The sequence below is a fragment of the Typopeltis vanoorti genome, chromosome 19 (assembly GCF_054136105.1).
Source record: "Typopeltis vanoorti isolate ZY-2024b chromosome 19, IOZ_Tvanoo_1.0, whole genome shotgun sequence".
NCBI classification, from domain to species: Eukaryota; Metazoa; Arthropoda; class Arachnida; order Uropygi; family Thelyphonidae; genus Typopeltis; species Typopeltis vanoorti.
Window position 1 is genome coordinate 38423879 of NC_143567.1, and position 22364 is coordinate 38446242.

The 22364-nt window shown below is 34.4% G+C and overlaps 1 protein-coding gene across 2 annotated transcripts in view; it reads left to right on the forward strand.

The window, feature by feature from the left end:
- Nucleotides 1-22364, forward strand: part of LOC150096006 (organic cation transporter protein-like) — a 48038-nt gene that overhangs the window by 14110 nt on the left and 11564 nt on the right. Inside the window, exons 3-9 of one of the 2 annotated variants that reach the window (XM_090409367.1) lie at nucleotides 3616-3719; nucleotides 3941-4095; nucleotides 11554-11722; nucleotides 13611-13758; nucleotides 17046-17134; nucleotides 17556-17770; nucleotides 19628-19809. In XM_090409367.1, the coding sequence (XP_090265493.1) occupies nucleotides 3616-3719; nucleotides 3941-4095; nucleotides 11554-11722; nucleotides 13611-13758; nucleotides 17046-17134; nucleotides 17556-17770; nucleotides 19628-19809 (1062 nt within the window). Of the gene's footprint in view, nucleotides 1-3585; nucleotides 3720-3940; nucleotides 4096-11553; nucleotides 11723-13610; nucleotides 13759-17045; nucleotides 17135-17555; nucleotides 17771-19627; nucleotides 19810-22364 lie in introns of both variants that reach the window. The other variant, XM_090409368.1, reaches the window with a different exon arrangement.

A 22364-nucleotide genomic window follows, 5' to 3' on the forward strand; every position in this document is an offset into this window, starting at 1 on the left:
GTTGAGTTCTCAAGGCCGGTTTGCCTGCTTTGCCGGATGAAAAACTCCAGGATAAACTGAGGAAGAATCCCTATTGTTCACGCCCGGCTAACTTGGCTATGGCTGAGGAAGATCCTTCAGCTCCTCACGTCACCGATGGGAATCGACCTTAGGACACTCCTTCCCCAGGCATGTGGTTGCGAAGCGCACAGCCACTGGGCTAACAGCGCGGACGTTGTATATTTATACAAGCAAAATAGTTACCACTTTAAAAACTTGAATTTTCTAGTTTTAATTCATTACGTAAGCATAACTCTCCCGTGGTGTTTATTTTCATAAAAGCAGCTCAGAATAAACACGTGATTTTTTAAATTTAATAAACAGTTTTTATAGTTAAATATTATGTTATTTTCAATGCTGTAAATGTTCAAATCGATAAATATTTGAAAACTATTTCCAAGCCTTGAAAAAAAAATCATATTTGTAACACACACACAAACATGTGTGTGTTTTATATGGTCTAAACTTTTAAATTTATGTTACTCCATTAACAGCTAATTTCATTTTCCAGAATACAGATACCTCAGTCTAGATTTGACTTACCACTCCAACACGTCCCATCTCTGGTTGACTCTTTTCCATTATTATATCCAAATTCTTTCATTTTGTACACACATGTAGTTTATCTCACACATGGTAAGTTGTTCTCACAGCCTTAGTTGCTTCGATCGTAATTCAAACCAACCCATCCCATCTCTGTTATGGACATGAGTGCATGGTAAAAATGTTGGGCTGATTTAGAGATGCAAAGATTTCCAATAATGCAAGTAAAAGTGTGACTGTGGTTTTTAGGACGTCACGACATGGAAGTCCTAGGTTTGAATGCAGTCTGTGATCCAAGTAATTTTATAAGGGCTTTTCAGCTGAAGGAGAATTAGCCCGCTTTTGAAGGATGTAACAGAAAACTGACAAACCAACTGCATCTGTATACCTGTAATAAGCGACAATCTATCTTCGGAGGATTATCTCTTATTATGAGTTTATAAATATGAAGAAGTAAAACAGAAGTCCGCGCGGTTAGCCTAGTGGCTTTGCGCTTCGCAACCATATGCCTGGGGAAGGAGTGTCCTAGGGTCGATTCCCATCGGTGACGTGAGGAGCTGAAGGATCTTCCTCAGCCATAGCCAAGTTAGCCGATCTTGGGTGTGGACAGCAGGGTTTTCCCTCAGTTTATCTGGGGGTTTTCACTGAACACTACAGGACATAGGATACACCGGGGCGTAGGGCTGACCACCTTATCCTGTGAACGGTTTGAGGTCCGATGATTAATAAATCCTCGACACCGCAAAGTAAAAGAGGGTAAAAGGAAGTTGTTGAGACGATAACACAAGTCGCGCGTCGTCACCCTTTGGGATCAAAGTATTATTCTCACGACTCATGGATGCAGGACAAGCTGAATGACAACCTCACTCTGTGTCTCTAACTGCATCAAACGTTACGGTATTTTCCACTTCTGCAAAGTCTGTCACATTCTCTCTTTCTACCATAAATCATTACAGAGCATCGACAGCGTATTTCTGCTGTTATGATGTCTTATCTTAATGGACAGCTGATGGTTATTGACCTAAGAACTATTTCTACGTTCTCGACAGTCTTCCTTACAGGATGTGTATCATTCCTATAAAGTTTTATGTTTTGTTTTGAAATGTTACATGATGAGATCATTCCGCATAACAATCATGCTGTGTACTACATATCATACGACAGCTGATGGACCTATTTCTCTTTTTGATTGAAGTATCCCAATAACTGTTGGGGGATATTGTAGTGTAGTGGTAGTGATGGCTAACCTACGGCACAAAAGATGATGTTTGCTAGAGCACTACAAAATTCGTAAAATACCTGTTGTTGTCACCGAATTAAATTTGTTTTGGAAATGCGAAAAAAATTTTTTTTCAAAATTTCAAATGTGAAACAAAAATTTCAAAACAAATTTTGATTTATGTTTCAGATCTCAATGAATATTAATTCAGTGCTGTTGTCAAGTAACACACATTGAAAGTTATTGTTTATATGGTGATTAATTTATTATTTTGAACAAAATCTTTTGTGGCAGTCGATAGATATCTATACAAACAAGTCAGGAAATGACTGAAGAATATTCTTGTATACTGAAATGATATCATTTGTTATCAAGGGACTGAATCTAGCTTTATTTTGGCATATGTACCGGAATAGAATTTCCTTTTTGTCTAATTTTCCCATTTTATACAACAAAACAAATTGTTGTATAAATTTCAAATATCATCAATATATCTACTAGAATCCTAGAATTTGCATAATGGATAAAACGAATCTAAGAAGTACTTGATGTATTTTTCGAAAAGATTCTAAAACCAGTGAAATATTCATATTACTAACTAAGGAGGATAAACTACCTAGTATTATTTTTTTTTTTTTTTTGTATTGACAACAAATATTCTCCATTAAATTGTTTTACGAACTACATTCATCAAAATTTGCATATCTTATACAAATATTAATGTTCAAGATGATTCGATTGCTTTTCTACTTATTTAAATCTTTTATTTGCTGTGGCCAACCTAAATTAGCAAAGCTTAATTAATAATTTTAATTTTAATAAATAAAATAAGCTTTGTAAGCATATAAATTAGAATAAGCACGTAGAAATATCATAAAGTGGTTAATTTATTTTACGTGCAATATGATTGTTGGTATTTTAATTTTATCAAACAGTAGTACGTGAATTTTCCTCTATCTATGATTTTGCAGTACGAAACGAGAGATTGCTATCAGTGAGCACTTACAGGTATTTGTCGTCTGGTTAAAAGTAACTATATTTCTACGATACAGAGCCAAGAGGCTATTTTTCCGGCGAAATTAAGGGGATAATAAATCCCTCATTATTTTAAAGCCGGATACGAAACTCGGAGATCGAAATCTAAGAGTTTCATGTCGAAGAACTATCGGCGAGTCCAAGCGTATGTCAACACCTGGGTAGTACAACACTAGACATCTCGGAGCAAAGGTGGAGCAAGTCCATCACTATTCTTAATATTTTTCCATAATGTAAAACGCAGCTCCTAGGAGATGTATTACTGTTTTACATTATGAGGAGAAGTCACTATCCACACCGACATGAAACTCTTAGATTTCGATCTCCGAGTTTCGTATCCAGCTTTAAAATAATGAGGGATTTATTATCCCCTTAACTTAATTTACGCAGCCGGAAAAATAGCCTCTTGGCTCTTTATCGTAGTAATAATAATATGTGGGTACACCGGTCGGGCAATTCGTTAGTAGGGGTATATGTAAGTTCGGATTACTTATACCTTGGTATTCCAGGTCTACCTAAAAAAAAAAAAAAAAAAAAAAAAACCTTCCACATGCGCTCAGGTTCTAATAAAAGTTACAAATAATAAAAAAAAAAAGTCTAAATTATTATTTGCTTTTATTGTACATAATGTATATTTTCCTTCTATAAACTTCTACAAAGAATATTATAGCATTTTTAAACTAATAATCTGAGTGTGCGTTAATCTTTTTCTTTTTCTTTTACGATTCTGTATATTTTATTGCTCTAAGAAATTAAGAACGTTCTGCCCTCTACGATAGTGGGATCTTGTGTGTGATCGCGAGTGGCTTGTATCTGCTGCCAAATCGATCTACATGTCTGGTTCCTTGGTATCAGGTTTGCTGCTGGGATATCTGGCTGACAGGTAAGTAATAAACCTCTAAATAAGTAAATTTATGATAAAATCTGTCTATCTAATTTCTACACGTAATATTTAAACGTATTTGAATGCAATGAATATCTATTTAAATAGCCTAAACAAGTATTTTATTATTATTATTATTATTATTATTATTATTATTATTATTATTATTATTATTATTATTATTATTAAAATGAAATCTTTACAATTGTAATTTTCGATAGGTATGGCAGACGACCGGTAATTCTGGCCAGCGCTGTCATTTTGGTAATATCAGTCGTGGCCTGTGCGTTTTCAACGTCTTTCGCAATGTTTGCCGTGTGTCGACTTTTTATGTCGATAGGTGGAAATGGAATATTTGGAACTGCATTTGTTTTGGGTATGTCACTACAATATTTATATACTCATTTAGCTAACAGTTATTTCTCACTGCTTTTTAGGTACTAGTTTTGTTACAAAAAGAAGCAATAAAAAACGAACAAACACGTTTTTAAACCCTTATTAAACAGTAAACATACGCTTTTAAAACTAGGTTCCGGTAATTTAAAATTATAAAGAAATTATTATTATTATTATTATTATTATTATTATTATTATTATTATTATTATTATTATTATTATTATTAATCGGCAAAAAGAAACTATTACAGCAACAAATTAACAACAGCACAGAATGACATAAAGGAAACCTGGCACCTGATTAATGAAATGCTGGACAATATACACAGAACTACCGCCACAGAAACAATAAAACACAGCTTTGCCTGCGACCCCAAATCTCTTAAACAGTTGGCAAACAACTTTAATCAGCACTTCGTGAACTCTGTCCAAAAGCTACAAGAAACAAACTTTCCTCACACATACGAACATTCTCCACTAGGTCCACGAGCAACCCAGTCGATGTGGTTCCCCACAGTAACAAAAGAAGAACTATCACTGGCAATTCAACAAATTAATCCTAACAAAGGACCGGGGATAGACGGAATCAGACCAAAAGACATCAAGAAACACTCAACCGACCTACTTCCAGTTATACAAAAACTGTTAAATAAAATCTTCGAAACGGGACACATACCTGAAACACTGAAGACTGCACTAATCACACCCATACACAAACAGGGAAAAAGAAACATAATAAGTAATTACAGACCTATCGCCACGCTGCCTGTAATCAACCAAATCATGGAGCGCATTGTACATCAGAAACTCTCCACATACGTTGAAAAATTTCAAATCATACCCAAAACACAATATGGCTTTCAAAAAAATAAAGGAACAGCAACACTCCTGGAAGACTTCACATATCTAATAAACGCTGCATTGGATAAAAACAGAATAACATTAGTGGTATTCATTGACCTAACAAAAGCATTTGACACACTAACACATAAAACCTTGTTAACGAAACTTACCCATATCGGAATTGGAGGTCGTCTACTCCAGTGGTTTAAAGCATACACGAAAAACAGAAAGCACATCACACGTATAGGATCAGCACACAGCAAAGAGGTACACGTAACCTGTGGAGTACCGCAAGGAGCTGTCCTATCTCCCATTCTATTTAACATATACACACACGACATAAGCCAACTCCCCCTAAAAAGTAAAATCTTCCAGTATGCAGACGACACTGCCATAGTATCCATTCATAACACTGCAAAAATCGCTTACAAAAATATGCAACACGACATCAATCAAATCACTAACTGGTTAACCGAAAACGGCATATATATAAACCCTGGAAAAACAAAGCTAATGATATTCAAAAACCCCCAAACCCTGCCCATAGAAACTAAATATCTCACAATCAAACATTCATCCTCCTATACACAAAGTGCAGAACCTAAAATCACAACCATCACACAGGTGAAAACAACACGCTACCTTGGACTTCACTTCGATGCAGATCAAAGTTGGAATAACCATACAAACTACCTACATACCAAGCTTAGGATAATAGCAAGCAAACTATACAGATTAAAAGACATTGCCCCAACCCACATAAAAATACTAATCTATAAAGCATTATGTGAAAACATTTTAAGATATGCAATCACATCATACTCATTCTGCGCAGACTACAGACTTAACAGGCTACAATGGTTGCAAGATAAAATGATAAAACTGATATTCTGGGAACAACCCACTCTCATGCAGGAAGCATGGACAAAACACAAAATATTTAAGGTGAAATACTTACGCCACTACACAGTCATGTTAAAACACTACTACAGCCCAACATATAGAGTAACCAGAACAACATATCAAATAACAAGACCACAGTCAACAAACTACATAACATATAAGTACAACAATCACAATGGCAAAGCCACCCGAAACTTCTACGTACCTGACATGTTAAACAAACTGCCGTTCGACAGTTTGAAACAGGCACTATATAAATATTATAGCGAGAATGAAAATTAGAGCAATTCCTGTTTCTCTCTCCCCCACCACACATACACACACACACAAACCAAGACAACCCCCCCCTCTCAAAAAACTACCACTACAAGAACACAAAGAAACAAACACACCATGTCAAAATCCAACCCTATTTGCACAAAAAAAAAAAAAAAAAGTGAAACTGTAATAGCAGTCAAAGTCTTTCAAACACGTACCAACAAACAGTAAAATCAACACCTGGCTTGTGACCACTATAGGAACACAACCATGAAACCACCACCCTCTGTCATCTATTATCTTCCTCAGATAAGCTCTGCTAAGCTTCGAGGAAGAAAATTACTAATTTGCAAGTATCTGTTATACACACTTGTAATGCGTTATAAATATTATATACATATAATTACTACAGCAACTATGTATGCAATTCATCTGAGACATAAAAAAAAAAAAAAAAAAATTCTGTATAATCCTTATTGTAAATATTATTATTGTATGTAACTTATACTGAGACATAATAAAAAAAAAAATATATATATATATATATTATTATTATTATTATTATTATTATTATTATTATTATTATTATTATTATTATTATTATTTAACAGACTCCACAGTCAAGAGTAACAAGAAACATGAAACAGCGTATTTCACTGGCAAATGAGTCCAATTTTATCCAAAGACCTAGGAATCGACTACATGTCGTCGTAAAATGCGTCGTAAAAAATCTCTTTTAAATATTGGCCACGAAGTGCTTTATTTTTTAACCTTCTGATCTTTTTGTCATTGCTTTCTCTTTATACTGATTTTTTGGATATCTACTATATTCACTACTTTTTCTTTGTAAGCTTCAATTAACATTTTTTTTGTGTGCTTTCCTTGATGAAATATTTCAACGCTCACTTTTCTTTCTCTTTTTCTGCTGTTTGCTTAACTTGCAAAAGACCACGTACTCCACTTTTCCTGGCTATGTATAACCGATCCACATCACTGCGTGAGTGCAAATCATGATTCATTGTCATTAATTTTCGTGTTTTACGATCAAATGCATCTATATCGGCTTGCGTCCAGTCAATTATCCTTTCTGTGTATTTGATTGCAAGGATGGTCCATGTATTGATTACTGTTACAGTGTTGCCTCAATTTAGCTTGGACTTTAGAATTTTTTAACTCTTAAAATGGCGTCTGCGTCAAGAATTCCTAGATATTTATAGGATTCGTGCTGTGGTATGTTTTTAATTATCCTTCCATCTGCAAATGTGATTACTTCGTTGCCTCTTATTTTCCCTCGAGCTATGGAAAGTGTTGCACATTTCTCATTCCAAACTCCATACAAATATCTTCACTGAGGATTCGAACTATATTATTATTATTTATGCATACGAACGGTTGCATGGTTGTATCGCTGGTTCCTTTTTTTATAGTTTTAATGTGGTTCTAACTCCTGTTTTTAATTTAAAAGTGTCATAAAGTAACTCTACTTGTCACGCTGAAGACAGTGAAATATAATTCATAGAAATCGGCCAAATGGAATCCAAAATCTAAGTGTGCTGAAAATTGAGCAGAGTTCACCGTGGTCACTAACGAGCATAGAACAAAGGACGTCGCCATCTTTACAGTTGTCCAAGGGAAAAAAGGGAGTCATGAAGTGCAACAAGTGCCTGAAGGATTTATTGTCCGACGGAAGTGATATAACCTGCAGGAAATGCCTTAGGAATCTTCACTTTACATGTTCCGGACTTTCAGAAACAACATGGGAACGCAAACAACAACAACAACATTATTATTATTATTATTATTATTATTATTATTATTATTATTATTATTATTATTATTAAAGTAGGATTTCCAGACCCTCTGAATTAGTACTGTGATGGTTTAAAAAGTTATTATCAACGGCTGCAATTCATAACTTAAAGCAAAAGCAAAATTATAAATACGATCATATAACCAACATTTATTTCTACATACTATTACCATTGTAAGTATAAGGTATAATACAATATAGTTACACCCAATATTTTATTATTCTGTATTACGTTTCAACTTATATAATTTATACATTGCTCTTAAAAAATCGTTTAAGCAACTATAACTTTTGACAGGAATCTGATGAAGCCTTGTGCTATCGACAATTTTGGGAGCGTTTATTCTGCGCTTGTTGTAGTTCTAATAATCTTATGAATCATTATATTGCTTTTGAAGAAACTATGGTGATAATTATTCTAATTTAAATAATATGAAATAAAGTTAACATAAAAATTTCTATGACAGTATTAATCCTTGGAATCCTGAATCCTTAAAAAATATATATTCTTGAAAATTCCTTGAGTGCTGGCATCAAAATAGAATATCTACTGAGACATCCTTTTGAATTAAAAGATAGCTGATATCACAGTATAGCTATATCAATGCATTAGTAAACTGAGCTGATTAAATTCTGTTAGCTCTCAAGAAATAGTCCTACAAGAGATAACTACATTCTACGTATAAAGCAACATTCTTTTGCTTTATATAGTAAAAGAATGTTGCTAACGCAAGCAAGTCTGAAATTGAAGAACTTTTCCCTCCGTTATTTATTTTAAGAACTGTGATGTTGGGGTCATAGCTAGCACGAATCGTTTGTTCATTTTTGTTTATTTTTATATCACCCAAGAAAGGTTGTATACCTATAGTAAGGAATTTTTTTATTATTATTATTTTATTTATTTTTACATAGTCTGACAACCTTACTCCAGACACCAGAAATTGAACTTTTTCAAGCCATTTCATGCCTCCAATAAGCGGAGAATTGTTCTCAACTTCTCACACTAGTTGATTTGGATGGGAGATAGATACACTGTTCCCTTTGCCAACTAGTTTGGTATGCACACCAAACTGAAACCGTTTTTCTTAATTTGATTTTGAAATCAGATCAGTCACAGCACTCTCAGAGAACGAAAAAAGTGTCTTTATTTTGTACAGCATGGAAAGCGGAACAAGAGTTCTGCTTGAAACATGGTCGTATTATTCTTTACTAGTTCCTTAAGAAGTGGATTCAGATGGAGTGGCCTGTGACGTAGTCACGCTAGTCTTCAGATTCTTTGCTGTTGGATTTCCTAGAAATGCGAAATTAAAGAAGTCCTAACAGTTTTAGCATTCCTTCAATGTTTTATTTTAAATATAACGGATTTCATTTTTTGATTGGTCCGCTTAATGCTTGTACAGTTTTGAACATGAAACTTTACATTATTGTTTAAGTGAGAGATTTGACCTTGACTAATCATTCCGTTTGCTAAATTATCTACATGAACCAAGCCTCTTCGAAATTACCAGTGCTACGATTCTATTTTTCAGAACTAAAGACATAACAAGTGCAAAAATTCACAAATTCACACACTCGGTATGGCAACAGTGTGTTTTCGTACTGAAGGATACACATGCTCAGAAATAGCGAAGCAAGTGTCACTGACTAAACAAGCTGGACGCTCATCCACATCCACGATTCATGAAGACGTTGTAAACGTTTTTAAAATAAAATGGAAGTGGCGTGGTTTTTTTTCTTTCGTGAAATTTTCCATCCTGCAAAACAGATAAACCAGCCAGAGCACGCAGGTAAACATAATATACAGGTCTCGTCGCTTTAGTTGTTTCTGGTGTAATTCAAAATAAGGACAAAATTTGTGCAAGATCGTTTCAACAGAAGTAACCGACAATAAATTCAATAGTGAAGCCCATTGCCATTGGTGATGAAACATGATTCTGTCATTATAAGCTGCATTACAATAAAAAAGTTTGAAACGGAAACATATGACGTCCCCTGTCAAGGAAAAAAAAATGTAAATCATCTTCTTCATGAAAAAACACTGCTCACTGACACTTTTCTGAATATCATAAGGACCAGTCCTTGAACATATTACGAAAGACTCAACAAGTAAACAGTGTGCAGAGCAATATGTTGCCTGATAAATTGATATCACTGATTGGCAATAAACGCCATGATATTTCATAATGTCCCAAATTGTGGATAATATTCGCTACATTGCAAATTTGAAGTCATACATCATTCTTGGTCCAATTCAGATTTCCTCTGTCATATGTGAAGCGATAAAAGCGCTTTGAAAGGCTGTAATTTTGCAATGAACAAAACAGTGAAGGAGGAAATGCATTTCGTAATTTTTATGACAAAAAATTGCTGCATTGATGGATCAAGCGTATTCAAAAAGCGACAGGGGGAAGGAGACTATGATGAAAAGTTTCACCTCAATGCTTCTGTATTGTTAATGCTAAACATATCACTACATTTCTTGTTGACTTCAACTTATCTTTGTGCAAAGGTTCGCACAGATGTTTAAATATTTACTGTAATTCAAGACTAATAACACTTGTGCTATCTGAAGAAATATTTGTAATATTTGGCATTACGTTTCGCGACGTATCAACATGTTTTTATAGGAAAAACAGAGCACCTTTTATTAAAAAGATCTGGATTCGATTACCATCATGATAGAAATCTCTATATGGGAGTGAAGTGAAGATTAAGCCACCTAATCTCTTATGGTGGTAGCAGGAATTTTTCTCCCCGAAGCTACTCAGATTTTCCATCTTACAAAACTCAATGTAGGCAGTGGATCGTGCAGTGTTGTATAATGTAAAATATACTCCACCTCTGTAGAGAGATTAATGTGGTAATAATAAAGGTTTGCAGGCATACAATGAGTTTAGTGTGGTGAGCTATGCGAGAATGTGTGGGTAATTAGAAATGTATTTTCAATCAAGTTTACATCTAGTAAAATACTTTACCAGCAGAGTTTTTTTTTCAATCCCATCTCCTGTTCGTGTTAAATGTCCTGTCACAGAAAAGTAATTTTTTTTTTTTGAAACGTGATACTGCTTAATCCTATTCGTTTATAGATAAACTGGCGTGTTTTCTGGCCAATCTGCTTCTTTTGTGGAATGAAAAACTTGAGCTTCCTGGAGTAATGAGACTGGCTAATTCACCTATATTTAAACAGCCCTATAAACGTTCTTCGTTTCTTCGACGGGATTCGAACCCAGATCTTTCCAATCAAAGGGTATCGTCGAACCGGCTGAGCTACGAAAGCCCTATATGAAGTCATTTTTTTTTTTTATTTTAATGTTAATTCCGCCCAGAAAAATCTATTACACATTGGTACTATAGATAGGCTAAAGATTAGCTCGGAGCCCTCTGTTGACAAAAAAATGCAATTTTTTAGTCTGTAGAGGAGGTCTCTAATTCTATCGCAGAGAAAAATATTACAATGGAATATAGTGAAAATACCCAGATGAAAAATATTGTTCTTTTTTAAATAACAATATTCATTGTTATTGTTATTTATTCAATAATTAAATAATGATAACGGATTTAAATAAAATATTCCTTTTAAAATAACAATGTCAGTATTATAACGTGTTTCATGTATGCTTCTAGTGGTGGAAACAGTGAGTCCGTTCTACAGAACAATCCTAGGAATGTTTGTCCAGTTAAGCTGGTCCTTCGGATTCATCATTTTGCCCGGAATCATCTGGCTGCTTAGAGACTGGTTCTACGTGCAACTTCTTGTTAGTGTTCCCTGCGCTTTAATGATAACAGTTTACTGGTGAGTTAAGAAATCAGTTCGTTTAAGTACTTACTTACTTTATTTTTTATTTCAGGGAATGGAAATATTTCTTTCGAAATTTAATATCAGGAGTGCTGAAAAATTCTGATAAACTACCTAGAACAAAAATAATATTAAATCAACTCTTCTTATATATCCTAAAAGAAAAAGAACAAATTAATATCAAATACAACTTAATAGAGCCTCCCTACCTCAGTCAGTATAGACAACGCCCTCTGCTCGGAAAAACCTGGGTTCGATTCCCGTCCAAGGTATGAAGAACCTTTATCTGGTCTCTTTCGACGAAAAGTGAGTTAGCCGGTCTCATACAGAGGTAGGGTTTTTTTTAATCCGGAAACTCGGGTTTTTCGTCCCGCAGAACATGTAAACCGGCCACATGGATTACAGTCATGAATACGTCCCAGCGATATGCCAGTCCCGAGTCTGGATAAAATTGGGGGTTGGGGAAAGCAATGGTGAACTATCCTGTAAGAATCTCACCAGGAATACTTTGTGGGCAATGTCTTCAAAGTCATCTACGGTCGGAATCGACTGAAAAGGAAAACCAGTTACAATTTAATGAAACATGGGGATTAAAGGGTTTTAAGATTATGTGGCTATATCAGTTGCTTTAATATCATTTTTGTTCTAAGTGTTTATCAGAACTTTTCAGCCCCACCTAGTACACGGTCGCACACACACACACACACACACACACACACACATACACAGCACTAGAAAAATTATCTAAGCTAAATGGAACCCCCAGTAAAAAGCTAACGTGAATGATATTGGCTGAATAGGTAGTAGATTGTCATCGGAAGACCTCGTTCAAATGTTTATGGTGATGAGCAAAGGTAACCTAAGTGACTTTGAATGGGCAATAATAATAATAATAATAATAATAACAATAATGGGAGTCAGACGGACAAGAGGCTCAGAAATCATAATGTTGTTACATGGCCACATGCAACAGTACCTCCCGTATACTGAGAATGGTGATAAACAAAACACATCAAGTCAACGTTGGGTATGCGACAATTGGCTGGTGTGAGAGACAGATAAAGAAACGACATGATTGTAAAGTCTAATAGATGCACTGCAACTACAATAAGACAGATAACTGCGCTGTGCAACAAGGACCGTGATGGAACAATTCGAGTTGTTTCGAGGTATAATAGCTGACAGCTGATTAGGGTACAAGCAGTTACAGCTAAGATGGACGACATCACCATCGAACACCAGAGGACTGAAGACAGATCTCTTGGAGTGATGAATCTAATTTTAGTTATTTTATGTGAGCAGAAGGAGAAAGGTATATGGAGATAGAATGACGGCAAAACGCATGTTCCCTTGGCATCCTATTAGGTCTCAAGTTGATCATTTATTCTGCATGTGATGGACACTTTCATCAGTATAGCACACTATATCACAATCCGTATGCCTTCATATAGATACAGGAACATCATGATATGATTTGACCTTAATGAAGTTCCCTTAATAATTGAATACTTTGATTGAGTAACTTTGGGATGCGGTAGAACGAGATATTCATGACAATCTATGTCCCTGTTCCGAATGGTATAACATGCCATTACTTGGGTGTTTCTAAAAAAACTTACCTGTGTGTGTGTGTGTGTGTGTGTGTGTGTGTGTGTGTGTGTGTGTGTGTGTGTGTGTGTGTGTGTGTGTGTGTGTGTGTGTGTGTGTGTGTGTGTGTGTGTGTGTGTGTGTGTGTGTGTGTGTGTGTGTGTGTGTGTGTGTTTCCAGAAAATTCCAGAAGTTATTTGAACTTTTTGATTGGACTAAAACTCTAGAACTGACTGAAAAAAAAAAATGATGACAATATGTTTTTAAGAAAATAAAGGTATATTATTATATCTTTCAGGTTGATACCAGAATCCCCTCGCTGGTTACTGACTCAGAATCGAACAGAAGAAACGAAACACATTTTAACAATTGCAGCCCGAAGAAATAAGAGAAGTACCGATGAAATAGATGAAGTCATGACAAAACTCAGCAACCAAATCAAAAAGGTGAGCAATTTACTTTATAAATACATCTATATCAAAGCAAAAAAAAATAAGAAAAAGCAAAAAAAGGGGAGAATCTACAGAAAATACTGGTATCAGCTGGTGTTTATGCGAATATATACAATGGTATTTATATGGTACATACAAACAGGACTAGTTTCATCTTATTACAAAGGACGTCTTCGAGTACAAAATTACATAAGAAGCGGATGCAGCATTAGAGACATTCGAGTAATTGAAAAGAGTTCTATGAATTTGAGCGATATATTTCGACAGAAATGGGTATCTTTATGCATCGATGTACTCTCGCTTTTGAGAAGCACCCGAATCCTTTATAACAATCGGAAAAATTAAAACTTCGATAAATGTACATTTAAATAACTGGGATTTAACGTGCTTTCTGTAAATATTATGTAAAACACTAGAGAGAGAGAGAGAGAGAGAGTACGCATCCACACAAATCAATTTTAAATGATAGAATTCCATAGGTAGCATTACATCAATATTACATATTAGGTTTAGTAGTTCAGTAATAATCATGCCTTTAGTTAAAAAAAAAAAAAAAAAAAACTACGTTCGAATCCTATTTGGGACATGAACAAACTTTATAAGAGCTTTTCAACTAAAGGCAAGTTGGCCAGTCTTATATGGCGGTTCCCGGTTTTTTCTCCTATTTTCTTCCAGAGAATACCTGCAATTGACACACATAGCACCCTATGGAGATAAGATTAACATCACTATCATAGTTTCGACGATACTATTACAGGCCATTGAGTTTAACGCATAAGGAAGAAGATAAAGATTTAATTACGCATTTTTTTCATAATAAAAATATCAAGTTCATCTTTAACTATATTTTTCACACCTGTATATCTTAATATATAGCTAGCGTTCATACATTTTAAGAATGGCAGGGCTGGAGGAGTCTTCAGGTGGAATTAAAATTGGTGGAAGAAATATTAATAATTTGAGGTATGCAGGTGACACTACCTTGCTAGCAGAATGCAAAGAAAGTATGGAGGAACTTGTTACGAAGTTAAAGAATAAAGTGCCAAATATGGTCTTAAACAACCTCAAAAAGACAAAAGCAACATGTGAACTTAATGATTTTGAAGTAGATGGGGAGAAAATTGAAGCAGTTAACAATTTTGTGCTCCTGTGATCCCGAATTGATCAAGATGGTTATTGTATTGAAGAAGTTAGAAGAAGATTATTCCTTGGAAAGAAAGCAATGACAAATTTAAGCAAGATCTTTAAAAATAAAGATATTAGCCTCGCAGCAAAAAAATCAGAATCGTGAAAGCAATGGTATTCCCTGTGGTACTGTGTGGATGTGAAAGTTGGACCCTGAGAAAGAGTGAAAGAAGGAAGATAGATGCATTTGAATTATGGGTTTGGAGACGCTTTCTAAGAATACCATGGACTGCAAAGTAAACCAATAAATCAGTGATAGACATAATAAAGCCAGATTGCTCCCTCGAAGCTATGATCATCAAGCAAAAATTGTCATATACTTTGGACATATTATGCGAGCAAATAACAGTCTGGAGATGATGATGATGCTTGCTAAAGTTGATGGAAGCAGGAGAAGAGGAAGACCAGGAATTAGATGGGTGAATAGAGATAAAGAAGCAACTGGAATACGCTTGGAAATTCTGAAAGATATGGCCAGGGACAGATCTGAATGGAGAGTGTATGTTCATAAAATCACCAGGAGTCAAAAACGGCTCGATGGAACATAACAACAACAACAATAAGTGTTCGTAATAGCCCCTTCATAGCGCAATTAGAAGAACGATGGTACGTATTTTTGCACCCTTCGATTGGAAAAGGCTTAAGTTCCATTTTCATCATGATGCGAGGAATCTCTATATACGTGTTTTTTTTTTTTTTTTTTTTTTTTAATTGAAGGTGAGTTAGCCGATCTCATACGGACATAACATGGTTTTTCCTCCCGGAAACTCGGGTTTTTCATCCCGCATGCATGCAGACAAATCGGCCTTAAGACACACGCAATTTACAGACAAAAATACTAGTGGTGGTGGTGGGCAGTAGATGGCGTTGGTGTAGGTGATGACGGTAGTGGCGGTTCGACGCAATAATAATAATAATAATAATAATAATAATAATAATAATGCCTTAAAATGACCTTCGCTGTTGCCTGGTAAACAAACGAATATTTACTTACACAGTTGCAGTGTATTCTGTTTTAAAGTTCAGCCAGAGTATCTGCATAGCTATATGTTCATTGATATCATTATTACCTTAAAATAAATATATGAACATCTCACCTGTAACATAAGGAAGCTAAATTTCTCGGTCTGGACAGTGTCTCCGCCCAACCAGCAAACAGCATGTTGAAATCTCAGTGGGGAATGGACCAACCTATTGTACTGTACCGTTGTGTGTTATAGGTTTACAATTTTTTGTAATTCGAATGCGGTTTAAACCGCCTGCTTAGTTATTACTTTTTTGTTGTTGTTATTGTATTTATTAACTGTGCTGTTGTTACTGCAGAAATTTCTGAGGGAGAATTTGCATTCTCAACAACTAGAAAAATAAAGTCATTCCAAGTAGCCACTAAATTCCAGCCAGTATTTCACTAGATCTATCTAATGTGGCTCGATAGATCTGGGTTTATCGGGCCACGAATCCTACCTGCTTACGTCAACTGTGGAATCTGCTGCAAAAAAAAAAAAAGGGGATGGCATCCTGGAAAAGCTCATTTAGTCAGTGGCTGGAATCGAACTATTTGATAGAAAGGGGAGCTTCTCTGTATAACTTCTGTTCTTAGAATGGAAAAAAAATTTAATAACTTTATGCAATTTATGTGAATTTATGAAATAAACTGAACAAATATAGAATGAAAGGTTGTAGTGTATAATACGTTCACTAGTTACGTTTAACAATTTTTGTCGCTATCCACGATTTAAGAACCACTGTTCTTAAATTGTGGTATTCTACGCTACTCGTCTAGAATAACAAATACTAACTTACTGTATATATACAACCTGTATTCTATTCTACGTGTCTATATCCTAGACAAGTATTTATCTTCAATATTCTAGCTATTTGTCTGTTTATATTTGCCGATATTCTAGGCATGTACTCGTATGTATATTTTAGACAAGTGTTATTTATCTAGAATGTAAGTCGTGAAAATAATCTACCCAATGAAGAATTATAAATAAAACGTTTGTTCAATGTGACTAAAATTGGTGCTGTTTCAAGTAACTGTGTATATACATTGATATCTTTCTATGCTGATAATTTCCCTCTCTGTTTTACAGAATGAAGATGACACCTCAAGTGGATCTTTCCTGGATTTATTACGAATTCCTATCTTACGGAATCAAACATTAAATATTTATTTTAATTGGTAAGATAGCTGAATTCGGCTTTCACATTTTGTATTATATTACAAATACAAGAGAAATATTTGAAATGAGCTTTCGCTTTATTATTATTTTTTTTAAATTAAAGCCAAATTATTATGAATGAGCTGTCTTAATTTTTCAATGTTGTCAATATTTCGCGTTGCTTTCTGACCATTAAAAATAGAGTGAAGGGAGAAAAAGATTTGATAATGAATGATCGAAATTTCTTATAGTAAATATTCTTGAAGGTGCTAAATAATCAGTCAAATTAAATAAACATTTAAATATTTAAGTTCATTAGATAAGCATTATTTAAAACAACGATTGAGTCATATTACTGTAATGTAAGTTTTGATTTACTGTAAGGCATTTAATCGATTTAAATTTGAAATTTGAACATTAAACAACTCATTTTTTTTCTAGGTTCGTTACATCTTTTATTTATTTTGGTCTTTCTTTAAACACAAATGACATGAGTGGAGATCCATTTATTAACTTTCTTATTTCGGGAGTAATCGAAGTTCCTGCATACCTAACAGCACTTATTGTACTTCAGTACCACGGAAGAAGGCTGCCTCTCGTTTCATCCATGATTGCAGGAGGGATTGCTTGTCTATTGACCATTCCTGTACCAGAAGGTAAGAAATTCAACATAATACCATTAAAAAAGGCGTCCTTTTGAAATTTTTGTAAATAATAATAATAATAACGTTTTTAATAATCAAGATTTGTTGCAACACGACTATAACAGAATAATATGATTATTTAATATTATTTATCTATGACAAACTAAAATTGCCTCAGAAGATTAAGGAAATACAAACTAACTTGGGCTTAGTGACGGTAGAACGGGAACTTGCAACTACAATTGCAAATATATTCCAACAATAACTTGCTGAACACAAACAGCAGGCATTAAATTTATTAAAATACACTTTTTAATTAATCTCATTATCTATGAACATTAAATTAGGGACTTAAGATATGAAGTGCTAGAAGTTTTTTTTTTTTTTTTTTTTAATTTTCGAAGTAGTATGCAAAACTACTTAAACAGGTTCCCCTTAGTTTGATAACTTTATTCTCAGCGAATTTCATCTGGAAGATATTTTTAAATGAGCAAAATGAATGCGTGCAACACAAAGAATATAAACTTAATAATTATAATTTTAACTTTATATGTAAATTTAGAAGTTATAGAAATTAAGAGAATTCGATGAAACTAATGTTCGCATCTATTGCACATCGCAAGGAAAGCCAAGTTGCGTGATGTTCAGAAGCAGCTGGCGATCCACTCAGTCGTTTTCATAACCTTGGCCTTCATGGGTGCGACAAGTAATTTATCAACAAGTAATGAAAAACATTAGTGACCTCAACTGACTTGTTTTTTAGCATTTTAGTTTCAGCAAACATGTTTGTGAAAAGAGAGACACCACACTACAAAACCTTAAAAGGAAGTTAAAACTATGATATCAGAGTTCATTGAAAGCTATATCACATTCTTCATTAATTGGTTATTATAAACATACTTTAAGTTCCTCTTTGAAGTCTGTCGAAATGCAAATAAGCGCGAAGCTTCTATTCGCAAAGGACTAAAAGAACTCGGTCATAAACATAAATTTCAGATTTAATTAGTCGTAGGCGGCACATGGCTGTGTGCTGCATGTGCCGCCATTTTCAAAGGGGAAACCTATGGGGGAGACATTTTCAACGATGTCTCCCCATAGGTTTTTAGCTAGTGCTGTAGTAGTTATAATTGACTATCACGGCCTATTCCACATAAAATTGTTTTCGACGTTGAAAATTAAGAAATTACTGTTAAAAAGAGAAAAAGAAATAATTGCTTAGAGCCTCTGAAATTGTCAGATAAGAACCACTAGAACCAGGAAAAGAGAGCAAAATGAAGATCATAAAAATATGAAAAACTAGAAAATGCCTTTTATTTTATATGATTCCCACCCATAAAAGGTTGTAAACATATAGTACATTGGTACAGTTGATGGGCTACAGATTTTTTCCCTATTTTAAATTCATCTCCCACGTAAAGATACTAACATCCATGTCCACGGTGGAATTCGAATCGGTAGCCTGTTAGCTGCAGAGAGCAGATACGCAAACCACTCATCCATTCAGGCTGGATAAAGTGGTGTTAGATATGAAAGAAAGAAAAAAACACGTCATGAAAAGGGTCAATGAATTGAATTTATTACTTATGTAAGGAGAGGACGGAATGCAAGATGCCTTGTTATTATTCTGTACACTGAAAGATGGTATCATAGCTATTGTAATCTCTCGTGTTCAGTCAACTCTTACTGAAGAAACTCGAAAATAATAAAATCAGATTTCAGTTCATGCAAGGAAAAATTGCTCTTGTCATTTTTTCAATAAAACATAATAAAACAGAGAGATTTTTGATTCTTAAATGTGCCCAAACTTTTAATTTTTGTTTAAATCAAATTATTTTTTGTTCAACTAATCATTTTCTTATTTTTTTACAGAAATACAATGGTTGAAGATTACTATGTCCATGGCTGGCAAGCTTTGTATTTGTACTTCGTTCTCCATCACATTTGTCTATTCGGCAGAAATATTCCCAACTGTGGTGCGAAACATTGGAGTAGGTTCCAGTAATTTTATCGGTCGACTCAGCACACTGGTCGCTCCCTTTGTAAAGGAATTGGTAATTATTATAATAGAATCAAATAGAACTATGTGGAATACTTTCATAAATTTCACAAGGATTATACATTTCATTGAGCTGCAGTTTATGTCTAAATAATGACAAAGAAAATTTCTGATTTAGTTTAATGACCATTTATTTCTCCAGGTGCCGTTTAGCATGGATTTTCCACCAAAGAATTCCACCATTTTATTTTTTATGCGACTTCCACCTACGAAAAATTATAATGCACTTGACCATTGTTGAAGTTAGGCTTTTTGTTTTAAATATTTTTTTGTATATTTTTTCAATTTGCTATGTTTTCTACATAATCCAGGAATACTGCTCTATAGACCAAAATAATCCAGTTTTTTTTTTCTATTTCTGACCTCATTAAGTGGGACGATGATCTGATCTTGTACGGTGAGATTCAATTCATCTTCCATCTAAAGATATTCACCAACATTCCTATTCATTTCGGGGTTCAAATTGAAGCCTGTTGGAGAGAGAGTACTATCAATAATACAAATGACAGTTCGGAGTGTAAAGTTTTTTTTTCTTTAGGTTCATTTATAGCTCAGCATACATCCAAGCTATTTTTAACTCTTGTAGTCACTTTTGATGTGTATACTTTATCATTAATTTAAATCCACAGAAGGAAAAAAAAACAAAAGTTAAGGGTGAGATTGGTCAGAAAATTGATCCTTATCTACTCGGGAAAGGAGCATCCAAACTTCGCATACGTCCTTTGCAGACGTCAGTTTTTCAACGTTGACAGTTTCTTTAACCTCTCTACCGGAAGTGGTGGATGAAATAGAGAAACCAAATTGCACTTCTTAACCATGTTATTCAACAGGTGTTACAGAATTGTATCCAGATTTTGCTGGTATGGCCGGTTCGGGTTAAGCTAATTACACCACCGATCGCTTAATACATTCATCATCAGGTAGGCAACTTCTCTTAAATTATTGTTGCAAATGAATCACTGACTCATGCCATAAAACAGTCTAATCTTGTTGTTGCGCTGTTACTATCTCAATGCTACTGGATTATGAATACAGAACACTATTGGGCGCGGATGTGCACAGAATTATTTACAGCGAATCCTTAGGTTAAGTTAAATAAGTATCGATAATTTTGTTTGAAAAGTATTTTCATTTAAAATACGGACATTCCTTTATGAAAACGCTCTTTTTTAAGCACATACCAATTGTTCTAAGATGGTGGGAGAAAATCTCTATGTCTAATCAAAGGGTTCACAGCTTTAAAATTATATATCCAAAATTAACATGAGAGTAGATTAAACGTGCGCATTTAGTCTTTAAGAATCTCTAGAATTTTTGTTTCCTGTATCATCAGAGAAACGATGATGAAGGATCTGTAATTTTGCTAAATGTATTTGAAAGAATGGACAGTTCAAGGCTACTCCAAAAATACTCCGATACCACACAGCTTGGAGCATATAGAGGTCAGGGGCGACCAAGGGAAAGATGGAAAGAGACCAGAACAAGCCGCTGGGACTAAATCCCTGAAAGAATGAGGATGTATTTGAAAAGTGACTTAGCATCATATGTTCTTTTATACTCTATGCTGCATGAGCACAGTTCTTTCGTAAATGTAGTTCTGTCTAAAGAGTCGGTGACGGAAGTGATTTTTCGAAAAGAGGTAAAGTGGCCTATTTTTGAATTATTACGTCTCGCTCCAGAACAATTTCTTTTAGGTTGATGAATCAACAAATTTCATTTAAATTGCTGATTCAGTCGGTTTTAATAGATCGAATCAGCAACCTGAAAGAACTTTGCTGATTCAATCTGTTGACAGAATCAAGTACAGCTGACATATATATATATATATATATATATATATATATATATATATATATATATATTCGTACTTTTGGGAAAAAATATCTAGGCTTCTACCACTGATCTCTATGCCTATTAATATCCGTTTGTGTGATGGCTATTCACTCGGAAAGATATATAAAACTTTGCTAACGTCGGATATTTTTCTTCAGTCTACGTCTTTTACCCGATAGTAGTTAAATAGATGGCACTCATCTTTTCGTTTGAATATTGTAATCCTTCATGATTTGGCTTGTGCAATAGTTATCTTTCTCCTCAAAATAGGATAATTTTGTAACCTGAAATCTAGTGAAAGTTGATAATAAATTTCATAGTGAAATCAGCTTATCGATTTTTTATCATTTAGATATGAATTTGAGTCATGTAAAACATATTGCGTTTGTATCACTGGCATGAGTAGTATTTTCTAAGGCGACAATCTCTAGTGATTTTCCAAAAAAGAACGGAGGATTTAACTTTCTTTCACTTTTTCTATTATTATCTATCAACTATAATAAAAACCCAATGGAGTCTGTATTACGATCTTTTTTTTATTTCGATTGGGGCCGTGAAATATTTTAATTTTTCCAAGGGGGGCCTTTACATCCATAAGTTTGGAAAGTACTGCAGTCTAATCAATGAAAATCAACCATCACTTATGCCATTGCTGACCTGGTTAGCCGAGTGATTAGCGTATCCACCCACCGTCCAAGATGATGCGGGTTCGAATTT